This window comes from Abramis brama, assembly GCF_963993115.1.
Source record: "Abramis brama genome assembly, chromosome: 7".
Taxonomy (NCBI): domain Eukaryota; kingdom Metazoa; phylum Chordata; class Actinopteri; order Cypriniformes; family Leuciscidae; genus Abramis; species Abramis brama.
The window spans coordinates 32,277,232-32,293,464 of NC_139969.1; the positions used below are offsets into that span (position 1 = coordinate 32,277,232).

A 16,233-nucleotide genomic window follows, 5' to 3' on the forward strand; every position below is an offset into this window, starting at 1 on the left:
ACTAGCATGTAGTTGTCAACAAGTTTTAAGTTTAATTTTAAGTCTAAATAAGTCAAGGAAAAAGTCAGTAATAAAATTAAGAAAAAAGAAACATTAAAAGTAATAGACAACACTGATTTTTCCACTCTTTTCAGTGTTGCGGTGGCAGATCTATGGTCTGCATTTACATGACTCATGTACAATGCTCAGACCAAAAAAAAAAAAAAAAAAAGTGTGTCCATTGCTATGGTTATCACTGTGTCAATCATCACAATTAAAATCATCAAATTTGGTTTGCATCTCTGCATAAGTGTTGATGCCGGATCTCTGTGTGAAGTGCCTTGTGGAAAGTATTATTTGTGATAAAGCTACAAGCAAAACACCTTGGTTGGACTCACCGGGCCGGCCCATACCAATCTTCTCCAGGTCCTCATTCTTCACATAGTCAAAGTGTGAGAGACGTGTAACGTTGAGCTCATCACGGATGCGCAGGAAGTACTGCTGCAGTTGCACTTCCATCAGCAGCTCCAGCAGCCACTCAGTGCCCTCCTCACACTGCATACTGCTGCCCAGCTTCTGCACAGAAAGACACACACCAATGAAGTCCACAGAGCAATTCCCCATAGGCCATGACTCTCCCAAAACACCAGAAGCAAACATGTTCAAGCCATTCCCAACTAAATAAATTCCCTAACCACTAGGCTAACCAAAAATAAAAAAGTGGTGTCCATCTAGACAGCAACAAGTGACCAAGTCCAAAAGTGTGATTGAGCATTTAACATGCTATTAATGATTCAGCTCAGAGTATGCGGCAACAACAGCTCATGAACAAATTATACAGTTGGCTTTCACTGTTCAACCATGGCGAACATCTGGTAAGCATACGCGCACACACACACACCCACACACAAACGAACACACACACCTGAAGTTCATAAAAGACAGATGGCATTGGCCCTGGCCCAGGCCACATGTGCTGAGTCGCTCTCTAAGCTTTTTAATTCCTCCCAAAAGGAGCATCTCCACACCTCCAAAACTAACCAGCTAACATAGGCCTTACCTTTCCACAGCAGCTGCTGCATCTCCAATTCCACTTCTGACCCAATTAAAAACGTTTCCATAAAAATCATAAGCACTCAATTCCCAAAGTCCTTATCACCTTTCAAAGAATGAACATCCACGCTCCCTTTAAGCTCCTGTTTTGTAACAAGTGGAACAGATGAATGGAACAGCAAACGGATGGAAGAACACTGGCACTGGTGCTTGGAAGCTCTGGGACAACTAAAAGTGTGCTACTGTTTTCCATAGTCTGCTTTTGTGCTTGTTCATGTTTCTGTTGGAGCGTATTGGACATCAGCTGCTTTCAATTTCCAATCTCTCCCTCCCCCTGCACTCCTTCACACTGGTGTTCTTTCACTCTGACACACTTTCCTTCTCTGGAGGCCTTGTGGTCAGTCACGTCTTAACAAAATTAAGGCAATAGGGAGGAAGCAGAACAATCTTGCGATCAGAGAGACATTGACATTGTGCGCTTGTGCGATCATGGAACTTTTACGCTTTTGTTCTTGAGACTTTTACATACAATGAATCTGCATATGGTGTGTGCAGCTAACTATAACAGGCTGTTAAGATTGCATAATGTAAATGACAGAAAGCTTACAATGGCAAAATGTAAGAATTGAGAAATTAGGAGATGCCGGACAGTCTGGTTGAAGAGCGACCAGACCCAGGGAGGACAAAGGACCTCTCTGGAAATTGACATTTGAACTCCTCCTCGTGCACTATTGAGACGAAAGTATCACCTCAGAGTCATCCTAATCTACATCTCTTTCCCTCATCACCCTCTCCTTCTCCCCCAATGCGAAGATCACCAAGGACTCGCCCAAGAATATATGGTTTAATGTGAATGATTAACAGTGTATTATACATATTTAGTATCATTTGAAATGTCTCATTGCGACTGGTACAAATGTCTCATTTCCAAATAAGTAAAGCAAAAGGTAATAAGGTTTTAAGAGTTTAGGGATAACTGACACACAAAGGAAGGTAGTCTCTAGACAAATGGTCTTCTACCCCCAAAAGGTGTAACTTCTGAATGCAAATTTCCATTGTTAAAAGATGTTTCCAAGTGAAAGAGGTCCTGACTATATAATGAAATGCAGCAGGGGATTCAGGGCCTTTCTGTATCTCAGATTAGCCCGTGAGGCTGAGAGTGGCCGAGACTCTTAGCCTCATGTATTTCTTAATGTTGGGTTGCATCTCTTCTTTTTATTCCAGAGCTTTTGATGTTTTGTATCGATTATCTTTGAATTGATTATGTAATCGGCATGATACATTTACCTGACATGATAAATTGTTACATTTGATTATTCTAACTGACTTTGACATTATTTTCATTAAAGAGTTAAAAGGAATAGTCAAACATTCGCTCATAATTAATGATCCACAGACATCATTAAAAACTTTTCATTTATGGAGTCAGATGAAATAACGAGAGAATACATATTCAAATGTATTGCATTTAATCAAAAAATACTTTGCCTCGAGAAAAGACAGTAACACGTTAAGACCTTCCGCGCTGGTCGGATGCCTCCATTGGGCCGATCGAGCGCGAGCTTACAAAAGCATTTGTAAACATGGGTTTGTGCTTTGTTTGTAATGCTAAATCCATGTGGGAAACTGCTTCAGACAGAATCAGTTCACTCAATATGCAATGCCACAAAGTGAGAACAAGCAGCTGCGAGGGATTGTAGGGTAAAATTTCTCTTGATGTGTTGAAATTGAGGCTGTTAAATCAAAGTTTTTAATCAAATTATTTACATGATATGCCAATGAATTGCAATTAATTACAAATAAATAATTTCTGAAAAAACACCTAAATGAAAATAATTCAAAAGACATTGCACAACTGTGAAAGAAACAAACATCTGATCTAACAGGGGGAAAAATGAATTTAATAGTCAATATATTGTTTGTTTATTCGGTCACTGGCTTACAGTCCACAACAACCCAGTCAATTGGTTTCAATCAATTGAGTTGTGTCAGTTTGTCAAAGTTAGACTAAGAGGCTGTTCACTTCAAACAGGATGTGTCATTGTGTACTGTCAGTACTCTTTTTAAATAGTTGGTCTATGTGCAGACAGAAGTCTTCAGATGTTGCTGATTGTGAAAGATGTGTGTGTAAAACAAGGGGTTACAAAGTCGACAGGTTTCTTGAATGAGTGTCAGGAAGGTTAGAGAGCATAAGAAGTCTTTTGTGGCCAAAGTGCTTCCTCTGTTGATGCATGAAAAGTCATGGGTCATAGGGGTCAGGGCCTTTTTGACATTCATTTAACCATCAATAACTTTCAGAATGTAGTCACACACTGAAATATTTGTGAAGTTCTCTCCCTTTCATTCTCTCTTTAACTGCAAGTATGAGCATTACTAATAGTAGAGCCCTATGATTTCCATGATGCAGAGATCAAAAAAATCCATACAAATGTAATTTACTGTATATTGCTGAATGTCACAGAATTTGAATTAAGAATCCAGTAAAAATTAAACTGAAAACACAGAATTTAGGAACTCATTTCATAGGGCCCCATAATAGTGATGCTTGCCTTAGCAAGTGCCACTAAAAATAGCTAAGTAGGAGTTAATATTGACAAAATAGAGGGTCACAAATCCAAATGCTCATACATCTACAAGCACCCACATCCCTCCCCACACACTGAACTTCCCAGCAACATTTCACACTGGGAACAAATCCAACGTCATGTCCAACTATGGCAATAGTTCCTGTCTACTTTGCTTGTTTGCAAACTTAAAGGTCTTGATGCAAAAGTTCAAATCTCTGAACTAGGGGTGTGCGATATACATGATAAACCGATGTTTTGGACCATCTTGCTGCACAGTCACAAACTATTTCCGACTATCTTGCTGTGTGTCTTATCATTTGAATGCGTTTTTAAGCCTACAAGGTATAAGAGTTAAAAAAATTTTTAAAAAGTTGTGTTTCATTGAAAGAGAACTCATTTCAGTATATGTGCATCTGAGAGATGATTTCTGTGCACACACACCTTGAAACGCGCACACAAAGCCGCAGCTCATAAAGCATGTGAGTACTGAACTGAGTTGTTTTTGGTGCTTTATTGGGCTTGAATGGTCAAATGCACACACTGTACTTTGAGTATATTTTTAAATATGTAACTTTACTTGTACTCAAGTACATATTAAGCCAAGTAATCTACTTCGCTACTTGTAAAATCACATTTCGTTACGGAGTACAATTTGAATTGATATTCAAATCTTTGACTGGCATTTCGGTAGCCAATAAAAATATCCAATCGTAAATGGACCAATAAAAACCCTGATATTTGGACTGAAAAAAGCCACCGCAGCCGCAGGTTTTGAAGAGCTGATCATAAGTGAAGGAGGCAAGGATCTCAGAGTGATTAATGGACTGAAAGTTTGGAGAAACAACAAACTACATAGTAGTGTTGTCAAAACATCTATATTTTGATACATATCGATACTGAAATATCTGACAATACTCAATATCTGTTCCAATACTCATTTCATGCAGTATATACACCGATACCAGCTGCGCGTTCTCATTCTCTCATCTCTCCGACAGCGAGTTTGACACACCCGCCTCCTCTCAGCATGTTTTGCGCATCATTTTATTCATACCCACAGGTTTTTATGGCATATTTTAATTGCAAATGTCGCGAGCGCAATATTGTAACGCGAGGGCACATTCATGTATTCACAGAAAACTGGACGCGAGCTCTCAAATATACGACTGAACTGGACTCAGAAATTGAGTGTGCGCTCTCAGACTGTGTCATGTCATATGCAATCGCGAATCTCTCCAAGTGGTTCTCACTGCAGAGTCAAATGACGTCAAGCTCCAATCTCTCCATGCTCTTGAATTAAACGTTGTCAAAAGTTATCGATGAAAATGCTACAGGAAATCATATTGGCTGTAAGTGAAATCCACCAGGAAGACTTTCAACAATCAAAGGTGAATCTTTAATTTTTATACAATGTAAATGTATGATAGAAATGTTTCGCAATGGGGCATTTGTATGATTTGTACATATAAATAACCTAGTCTGTCTAACTGCATTACTACATTTTACAGACATTACAGGTCAAACCACACTGATGTTCGATTTATCTAAATAAACAACATATTATATGGCTCTTAAAGGGATAGTTCACCCAAAGATTAAAATTAGCCCATGATTTACTCACCCTGAAGCCATCCTAAGTGGATAGATAGATAGATAGATAGATAGATAGATAGATAGATAGATAGATAGATAGATAGATAGATAGATAGATAGATAGATAGATAGATAGATAGATAGATAGATAGCACTTTATTGTCCGTGTACACGGAAATTTGTCTTGCAATACTCACTCTTGCAATAGCACTGAAGATAGCAATGTGCTGAAACGTTTGCTTGCTGGTGTCTATTCTGTTTTTAACTCACATGCACTTTGCACGATGCAATTTATAAAATAAAAAATGTTTTTGTAGACTTTCAGTCTTGAGTGGATCAGTGTGCGGCCAGCCACCCTTTTTGTTCATTCTTCAATATACCATTGGCTCTACGCACCTGTAGTACAAGGACCTGCAGTACAAGGACTTTTTTCCTGTTTGGAGCGCTACATATTTTCTCTAGTCTTGCAATACTCACAAAAGAAATTTGTCTTGCAATACTCACAATAGGAGTAAAAGGTAAACTTTTATTATAGGCCTGAAACATCATGCCCAATCATGCCCACAAATATTGAACAGACTGTCCATTAGAGAGAAGCATAAGCATGCAGTAGAGAATATACGCTACTAGCCTAGAAATCTAGACGCACCCTAGCGGCAGCAAAATGTATTTCGCAGCCAGGGGGGTCTAGCAACTCTCAATAGACCTTCTAGCTGCAAAAACCTAAATTGGGTCAGGCCAATCACGTCGTGTATAGAGTAGGCGGGGGCGGGCTTAACATATGACGACAGAGTTGCGACGGTTCCCTGGCTGCTACTTGAAAACAAAGAATGGCAGCTGCTGATGGAGAACAACGGTCTTTCGAATCGGCTTTGTCCGCGACTCTGGAGGACTTGGAGTTAAGTTTTTCTTTGAGAAAAGAGCAAAAAACGGCACTTAAGTCATTCTTAAAAAAAGGAAGATGTGTTCGTCGTTTTGCCGGCCAGATATGGCAAAAGTTGAATCTATCAACTAAGCTCCGCTGTTGGGAAAACGCTCTGGTTGGTTGAAGCGCTGTCCTATTGCGTGCAGAGGGAATTTGAAAGACAGCCGTTTATCCCGCCCCTCGGATTAAACCGCGTCTATGGTGAGTTTCCAGACCTAACATCTTGATGTAGGTCTGGCTTGCCAGGCTATAGCGCTACGGGATCCAACCGCAAAAATAAGTAAATAAACGGCCTACCTTTGTTTGCTTTTAAGTAACTGAGGAACAATGTTCGAAACAATGTTCAAAAATGAAGAACTCTTCGCCAACTGGCTAATGTTAAATTGTTAATAAAAAAAATAAAAAATCCAACTTCTCCCTGATCCTCTGCATGGTCAACTGTCACCTGTTAATGCACGTGAGTGACGCGTGCGTATATGTGCATTGCGTTTGTGTTGCTTAGGCGATGTACAATAATATTTATAATAAATATAACAATATTTCATACACACTATGTGACGTGTGCTCTGCACGTATATTATGGGCACAAGGAGAGAAGCTAAATAAGGAGAGAAGCTAAATAAGCCAGAGTCCGACCCGAGTTACTTTTTTATGACTGACTACTTTGACGCTCTTAAACTCATAGTTAGATTCTGCGACTTTAGCCGGGGTTTCACAGGCGGGGTCACAATTACTCACCCTCACGTCATTCCAAACCCTGTAAAACCTGTTCATATCTTTAGAACACAAATAAAGATATTTTTAATGAAATCTGAGAGCATTCTGACCCCACATAGACTGCAATGTCATAACCACTTTCAAGGCCCAGAAAGATAGTAAAGACATCATGTGAGCACACCGACGCATGAGTTCTGAGTTAGAACCCGGAAGCGCTGCACTTTAACTATGTGAACAGCATCGGAGAAGTGAGGGGAAGAGAAGAAATTGTTGAAAAAAGTTATTTTGTTTTTTTTGCACTCAAAAATGTTCTCATTGCTTCATAACATTAAGGTTGACACACTAACATGGACTATTTTTAACGATGTCTTTACTACCTTTCTGGGCCTTGAAACTGCTTACACTGCAGCTTTATGTGGGGTCAGAAAGCTCTCAGATTTCATCAAAAATATCTTCGTTTGTGTTCCAAAGATTAACGGGTTTTACGAGTTTGGAATGACTTGAGGGTGAGTAATGACAGAATTTTCATTTTTGGGTGAACTAACCCTTTAACACACACTGCATATAAAAATTCAGTGTTGTCATATTTTGAATACCTCAAATTTATATAAAAACTTATTTGTTCTTATTTTATTACTGACTGTTTACTTGTCTTTTTTGCAAATTCAATTCAGTTTGAAATCAAGCTTCCTTGTGCTGTGTGTGAGGTATTGCAACAGAGTTACCCTATTGTAATGTTTAAGTTAGATTATTGTAATGGTTATTGATCAATGTTTAAATATGTAAACTAGTGATGCACCGATGTGAAAATTGTGGCCGATACCGATATTAATATTGCTGTTATGGCCGATACCGATATTTACCGATGTCGATATCTCTGTATAGAAAACAAATTTTAATGATTATCAAATAAAGAGCTATTTTCCAAAACACATTTTTTTTTTTACTTTAGAAATTACTGATATTGGGCACCTTTACCTGTGTGCAAAATATGTCACACACACATGCATTATATTGCATTGCATATAATGTGTGCTGGTCAACTTGTCTAAAATTAAGAAACCCATAGAAAACAGTAAAAAAAAAAAAAAAAAAAACAGGAACATTGTGTACAATTAAGATAGGCTACTTAATTTATTATTCCAATATCCAAATATGATACTAAATACCACAGGGAAAAGGGCTTCTTGTGATGTGCTGTCTTTGCGTTTGAACATTGCACATTTTGAACAGGACACGCATTAGCTGAATAAATGTTAGCCAATACAAACATATTTATAGAAAACAGTTGACAATGAATAGACAGGAGTCCAATAATAGCATAACGAATCACTTATTCTAAAAAATAATAACAAGTAGGCTATAAGACGAATTCGACATATGGGCTGTGTTAACAGTAAAACGTCCGTCATTTAACGAATTTTAAAAACACGGATGGATAATACAAAATGCTTTCTGACATTTTGACAGAAAATAAACAAGCAAGAACAAAATTTAAACTTAGCCCGTCAATTTTTCATTTTACAATCATCTTCTCTCTCTGTGCGCGCGCGTCCGTGTTTGTGTGAGAGAGAGCTCGCGCAGCACTGATACAACGGTAGCCTACTTTTTAATCCATAAGTAATGAACGCGCTAGTTTTCATACAAAATAAATATGTAACATAATTAGGTAGGCTACTTTAGTTATTATTAACACAATAACACATGAAGGCTACGTTTCTCAACACTGAGAATGAATAAATAAACGCCTGTTTATCCACTCGCACTTACTGTATCAGTAGGCCTAATCCACAAATCACACGTGCTGTCACTTTTGAGAAAAATCAAATTCGAACGGGTATCAAATATCAAGCAATATATTCAAATATCTACGAGTCAAAAAACGATCAGTCAAAAATGTGTCATGAAGAGGAAAAAAACATAAGTCGCACTGGACTGCATTAACAATGTTACGGACGGGACAGTTCTCCGTTACGGACGTGAGCGCTCTGAAAGCGGCACTAAAAGACTGCTTTAAAACTTTCACAGAGACCTCAAACAGACAGCACAAAGCCTGTCTTTAAATTTAATTTCGTTTTGTATTAATTATAACTTAATTTTGGCCAATGTTTCATCAACCAATTGCCTGGATTTAATAAATAGTAAATATAGTAGAAAATATTTGAACGCGTGAACCTGGAGCGCGTCTCATAAATGAACCGAAACCTACCTGCCTCACAGACCTGAGACATATATAGAAAGCATTAAATGTCTATTTTTAAACAGAACAATTCAAAACGAAAAGAAAACAGACTGTTCTCTGCTTATGTCATCTGTATGAAATGTGTATTTCTCTCAGGCGCGTTCACTACTGCTAAGATCGTGAGTCGTCAACTTCATCTTCAACTTCACGTCAAATATCGGCCTGTTCACATCGGCCATATTTTGACATCGGAACGATACCGATGTGTAAAAAAATGACCATATCGGCCGATATTATATCGGCGGCCGATATATCGTGCACCACTAATGTAAACAAAAGCCTTAATTAAAATCCGTTCGTCGTATAAAGTGGAAGTGTCTCTTCAGAAGACTTGAATTAAAGGAACACTTCGACTTTTTGGGACTTTGGCTTATTCACCGTATCCCCCAGAGTTAGATAAGTCCATACATACCTTTTTCATCTCTGTGCGTGCTGTAACTCTGTCTGACGCACCCACCGCTAGCCTAGCTTAGCACAAAGACTGGAGGTAAACGGCTACAGCTAGCATACTGCCTAGAGCCCTGCACGGGGCAAAACACCCAGCCCTAACCAAGACCTGGCCCATGGTGTTCAAGCCCTAATCCGGCCCCAGCCCGAAAACATCTGCAATTTTTCAGCCCGAACCCGACTCGAGACCAACATCAATATCACTTTGAGCTCTCTCTGACGGGGGCTCTCTGAGGCGCGCTGTCTCTGCTAGACGCACACACAAGACACACACACATACACACACACACTACTAGGTAAAATTTTATTATAGGCCTCAAACATAACTACCACCACCGACAATTATGCCCACAAATATTAATACAGACTGTCCATTACAGAGAAGCATAAGCATGCAGAGAATATTTTATAGCCAAATGTGATCCAGCAGTAAATAAAGATTTATGGCCTACCTTTTTTTGATGTCAAGTAACTTTACTGAAGAATAACATTTCAAAGAACTCTTCACCAACTGGCTAACGTTAAATAATAATAAAAATATAATAAAGAAAAACAAATCTGTTGAACTGAGTAGGTTCATTCACTGTTTATTTGTGATCGTTGTGAAGAAAAAGAATAGCATCCACTGTTGAAGGCTTCAGGCTCGGTAATCAAATCAAAACTCTTTCAAAATGCAGCTTTTCCTGAAGTATTGGGAACTTTTAGTGACTCCTTACGCTCCAACTTCTCCCTGATGCTCTGCATGGTCAACTGTCACCTAATGCATTGCACGCGCGTCGCGTTAGGCTACTCGCGTGATCGCATATTGCGTTGCATATTTATAATATTAGCCTATCAATATAACAATATTCAATACAGTAGCCTGCGCGCTGCACGTATATTATGGGCACGATGAAAGGAGAAAAGCTAAATGAGCCCGAGTCCGACCAAAGCCCAATCTGTAAAAAAAATAAAAAAAATAAATAAATAAATTTACCCGACTGCTCCCAATAAGTGACAAAATAACGCCAACATTTTCCTATTTACATGATTTGTGATTTGTGATTTGTCACAGCGTGTACAAATAACATGGTCACATATTCTCAGAAGGCAAAGCACTGCTACTTGGGCGGAGTGATTTGCTCGCAGCGCCTGAGAAGCCCCGTGGTGAGGAGCAGAGTTTGCTCAGAATTGGAGTAAATCACTCCGCAGAAGTAACAGTGCTTTGTCTTCTGAGAATATAGTTCCCAGTATGTATACGGTTAAAAGATGGTTGTGTCTCATGTGACCTTGTTATTCGTACACGCTGTGACTATACAAATCACAACATGTAAATAGGAAAATGTTGGCGTTATTTTGTCACTTATTGGGAGCAGTATGCTAGCTGTAGCCGTTTACCTCCAGTCTTTGTGCTAAGCTAGGCTAGCGGTGGGTGCGTCAGATAGAGTTACAGCACGCACGGAGATGAAAAAGGTATGTATGGACTTATCTAACTCTGGGGGATAAGGTGAATAAGCTAAAGCCCCAAAAAGTCGAAGTGTTCCTTTAAACTTTTCCATTCAAATAGATTACTGTTACAATGAGTTTTGTGCTTTTTGAAGCTTGAAAATAATGATTGCCTTGACAAAAAGGGATGGACACTTTTGATATAAAAAATTTAGTATGTGGTGGTTTTCCCGATGGTATTGAAAATGATACTGAATATTGACATTTTTCAAGGTCTCATATTGAAGTTAGAAATTCCAGTATTTTCAGTACTCTTTCCACCACTGGCGGAGGGTGTGTTCTTAATTTTTGCTCTTAATGTTAATCAAACTACAAAAGACAAAGAAATCACTCCCTAATCTTCACTGAATAACGTTTTTGTAACTTTAATAAGGATTTAACTTTAATTTGTACAATGAAGATTATTTGCAATTTATATTAGTTAGTAGTTTTAGCTGTGGTATTGAAATTGGAATCGAGAACTTAAATTTTACTGGTATCTAAAATTTTGGGTGTCAACCTTATTACAATAGAAGATACATGGGTCAAAAACAACAAAAACAATAACTATTTTATTCATTTATTACTTTTTTGTGGTGGGACCAGTGAAAATTTAATCATTGAATCGAATCGAGAATTTAATCGAATTGAGATCTTGTGATTCGGAATCGAATCAGGACACCTGTATCAATACCCAGCCCTACTCGAGTATCCTCATAAGTTGTTTATGTCTTAAGTAAACGTAAACAGTTTTGTTGTAAAGCAGCCTAACATGGGCTGTCTGTTGCCGTCTGTGCCAATAATGTTAAATCCAACAATCTCACATTGATCTGGACTGAATCACTTTTGTAACTTTCATAAGAATTTACATTAGAAAATACATACATTGTGTCAAGTGATCAATTTCTAGTGGTTGAAGTTTTTCAATTGTAGTTTGTCCTATTTCTTGTAAATAGTTGTTTTGTTTTTATTTTATCATTGACTTTTGTATATACTTGTGTTAGTTAGACTAGTATTAGTTTTTTTTTGTGATATTGAAATTGGTGACAAGAATTATGAAATTTCAATGGTATCAAAAAATATATATCAAAAACTCTGAACATACAGGAAACATCTCTCCTGTGAAAAAGATTAGGGGGAATGTGTGAAAGAGGAAACCAGGTCTCTTTAGAGACATCTAGAAAGTGTTCATTGAGATGAGTAGCTGATGATGGAGAGGGAAAACACTTGCCCTGTGGGCAAAGTGGGTCAATGTGTAGTTGCTGCCAGCAACGTGTCTATCAAAACTACAGAGTGAAATCTGTTACAACCTTGTCTTTAATATGAAGGCTCGTAGTCTGACAAATCCATCTACTAATTCAAGCAAGCAATGAGTCCTCACAGCCAGTGGCAACGCATCCATAAAATGTCTGGCTCAATTGTGATTTTTTTTTTTTTTTTTTGTGTCTGAACCACCTGATCTTGAGATTGATGTGTGGTCATGAAGGCTGCATCCCATAACTTAACTTTTTTCAATGCATCCTTACAAGTAACATGCTAAAATAGGAACTGTTTTTGGTCTTGGTACAATGACCGTTGTGAGTCTCTGTGAGTATAGTTAGAAGCTGGAGTAAATGTCCTTCAAGATTCTGAATGGATTATTAGAGTAGATTTTTTACATTTTCTATTTGCTTAAAATGTGCATCAAGTGGCAGTTTGCATTCTTATATTCCATCTGTGAAATCACTGGTCATGTGCACATGCATGATATGCATATTTACGGTCATTACATTGTCAGCTTTTATAGTCTTGCACAATGTGCTTTGCATTTTAAGATGCTGTTACATTAAAAAGAGTTCTTTAAAAAAAAAAAATATATATATATATATATATAATAATAATAATAATAATAATAATAATAATAATAATAATAATAAATATATATATATATTCTTTGGTCTGAGCTATAGGCGCCAATCCAAAACTGAATTTAGGCTATAATTATAATTAATATTCATAATAATATGCATCATGGTATTATCATTTTAAAAATACAGTGGTGCCGCTAGGATTCCGAAGCTTGGATATTACCCAAGCACAGGTAGACTACAATGCTGGTGGCAACAAGTTAAGCTTGTGCAGTGTGAAGTGTTAGAAAGCTGTAGCCTCTAATCCCAAGGGAACTACATCCATGGCCCTTGGACTAAGGCCACGAGTTACAACCAAGAGTGGTTACACCCTTCACACAAACTTAAGAAAAAACATTACAAGAGTGAATTAATAGATGTACACTGAATAGTATATGCATGCCAAACAAACAAAACACAGACACCTGACAGCTGAGACTGCATACACAAATAAAGGGTGGACTGTTAGGACAAGTTATGCAATGTGAAGGTCTGATGTATTGTTGGGGATAAGGCTCTGGTATGATCTGATGATATCCATGCACACAGCTAAGCTCTGGCACATGTGTAAAGGCATGGTGTGGTTTCACACCAACACAGATGCTGAACAAACATGTCAGTCCTGAAATTCCCAGGTCCATTATTCATACTGAAACCTAGCATGCTCTGCACAAGAGAATAAAAAACAGACTTACTCTGTACACATGGAAATGAGCAAGAAAAGGGAATGATTTTTTGAGCTTGTCAAAACGACGCATCTTGAGTTCTATGAGACAATCCACAAAAAGTCAAGCTAAGCGTCCGAGACTCTTTTGTTGGAGAACAAGGTCCGAGATGAAGAGACACCACTCCAAAACTGTGAAGGTCTCCTCAGTTTGAAGGTCTCCTGAAGTTGAACAGCCCACGTACTACATTCCATTGCGGGCAATCCACATTAAGCTCCTTTAACCGAAGATCAGTGCCAGTCTGGAGAACTTGTATGCAGGGGGGACCGTGTGGGGAAAGGCAAGAAAACACCAGAGAGAGGTTCGCCAAAGGGAACTGTTCACTTGGCAGCCTAGTTAGAACATCTCAAAACCAAGTTTACAGTGAGGCTGTGGAGCGAGTCAGAAGGAGTGCAAGGTGAAGTCCTTATTGCAAAAATATTTTGCAGAATGTACCGGAGTCAGTTTCCTCAGTTGCCAATTCCTCTATCCATTTGCTCAGTCCACCAACCAGCTATTAATAGGACGGTTTCTTCTATTCCCAAATCCCTCACTCAGATGACAGCCACAGTGAAAGTGATAAGAGAATCAGAAGAGCTGCAAAGCCCAGACAAAGTCGTCCCTAAGTGCTTCTGTGGTCTGCTTGGAAGAGGTACTGACTTTTTTTTGTCTTTTTGCATGTTTGTGTCAGAGGGGACGTGTTGTTCTGGAGCAGGAGGAGCGTCTAGGACTTTCTCTTTTTCTCTCCCCCTAGTGCGTGACTGTGGAATTCCTGCAACTCGCAAACAGACGCTGGGGAAGTGCCCCTTCTCTTTCCCTCCCTCTCGCTCTCGCTCTCCCTCTCCTCCCTCCATCAGCCTGTGCCCGGGACAGAGAGACTATGGTATTCGGATGGAGGAGCATTTGATCGTGAGCCAAAAGGTCAGATTTAACTGCAGGACGGAGAGCTCATTTCCTGTGTTCCTCCCATATGTTGGGCTTTTAACAAATCCCCCTCCTGAACACCACCATATCCCCTCCTATCTCTGGCTCTCACCACATCTTTCTTTTATATTCACTCTCTCTCCCACTCTGCTCTCAACTCCCACATGGCCTGACTTTTCTTCTTTATTTGGTTCGCGGCATTCTCCTTCCTCAATCCCTCTAAAAACGTTATCTCAACCTCTAGTAAACAAACACATTCAGAATTTTATCTCCTTTCTCTTCCCCCTCCAAATGTAAAGGGGACATTTTGGCTTCATCACCCCTAGCAGAATAAACCATGTTTTATTTGCGTCCTTTCTCCCTCCCTCATTCCCCATTCGTTCATCAAGCCCACAGACTAAACCAGATGTGCAACATTTTAAGGGATGAACAAACTGTACAATGCCAGTTGAACTGTGGTGGTGTTTTTTTTTTTCCAGGAGCAAAAGGGAAGATGAGGTGAGCAAGGACAGATGCAGTAAAGCGGGGCCCTGTGTGTCATAAACAGTCTGCCTCCAATTACTGAAACAAAGAATTTCCAGCGCCGCTTCAGACCAAGCGGCTAATGTAGTAGGAATTTTCTGGAGACTTATCGAAGAACGAGCTTTATTTAAGCAAGAGAGTGGGAAAAAAATTGGTCATGCTAGCACAGCTGTGAAGGAAGGGAAAGTGTGTGTCCCTGTGACTGAGCTCAGACATTTGTTTGAAAATTTAAACCAGCTGTTCACTGTAGACACTGTAGGTGTCGTCGTGTCTGGTCAATTTATCTTAGAGGTTTTTTTGTCCCTTGCCAAAGTGACCTGTGGCTTACTCATGGGGGGTATTAAGCAGGGGTGTTGAAATTAGTCGTTGTATCGATGCATTGCGATGCGGACGTGGGTGATTCTGCATTAATGCAGTAATAGACAATCGATTACATCCTACTGATGTTTCTCTGACATCATTCGTCACATACGCGCTTCTCGCGCTAGCGTAAAATGGCGGAGGGAGGCGAAACACGAAAGCGAGTAATAAAAAATGCACCCACTATTTTAAAATTTACAGCGTGTGCAAGTGTGTGCATGTCTGCGTGCGAGGCTGCAAGCGTCTGAAAGTTGCTTGAAAGTTTCATGTGCTTTTAGTATTTACTAGTGTTTGTTCTAAATGGTCCAATCGTCTGCTGTGTTCAGACTTAAGTTCAAACTTAAGACTTAAGTTTGATGTTTGCTACATTAAGGAAGTGAACTTTCTTGGAGCAGATACAATAAAAAGGGAGTTCATATATTTGACTGCTTGTATTCATTGACGAAAATGTAGGCATGTGCAATAATATTGAAAAGTGAGGATGCAACACATCATGATATTGAATCGAAGACATGATAATTGTAATCGAATTGAATCGTGAGACCAGTGATGATTCACAACCGTAGTATTAAGACAATATTTTCTGTAAAGCTGATCACACACAAAACATCACACACTGTGAAAAGTGCCATACAAATAAAATTGATTTGACCTGAGGATAGTTCACCCAAAAGGATAGTTCACCCAAAATTAAACATGTTGTCTTGAAATATGGTAAACAGAAGTTTAAGAACAAATCTCACTGGGTCTCATGCATCAAGCAAGTTTGAGATTTTGTTTACCCTATTTGAAACGCTTCAGGTATGTGCGGCGTTGACCAATCAAGTCTTATGAACAACACTTGTCTTAT

The 16,233-nt window shown here is 38.9% G+C and overlaps 1 protein-coding gene across 5 annotated transcripts in view; it reads right to left on the reverse strand.

Moving 5' to 3' along the window:
• tnk2b (tyrosine kinase, non-receptor, 2b) overlaps positions 1-16,233 on the reverse strand; it is a gene marked incomplete at its 3' end in the record, with an annotated part of 65,559 nt that overhangs the window by 44,274 nt on the left and 5,052 nt on the right. Inside the window, exons 1-2 of one of the 5 annotated variants that reach the window (XM_084120236.1) lie at positions 13,569-14,213; positions 378-555 (exon numbers count right to left, since the gene is read on the reverse strand). In XM_084120236.1, the coding sequence (XP_083976362.1) occupies positions 378-555; positions 13,569-13,631 (241 nt within the window). In that variant the 5' untranslated portion in view covers positions 13,632-14,213. Of the gene's footprint in view, positions 1-362; positions 556-13,568; positions 14,215-16,233 lie in introns of those variants that run through there. The other 4 variants (XM_084120238.1, XM_084120239.1, XM_084120240.1 and 1 more) reach the window with 4 other exon arrangements.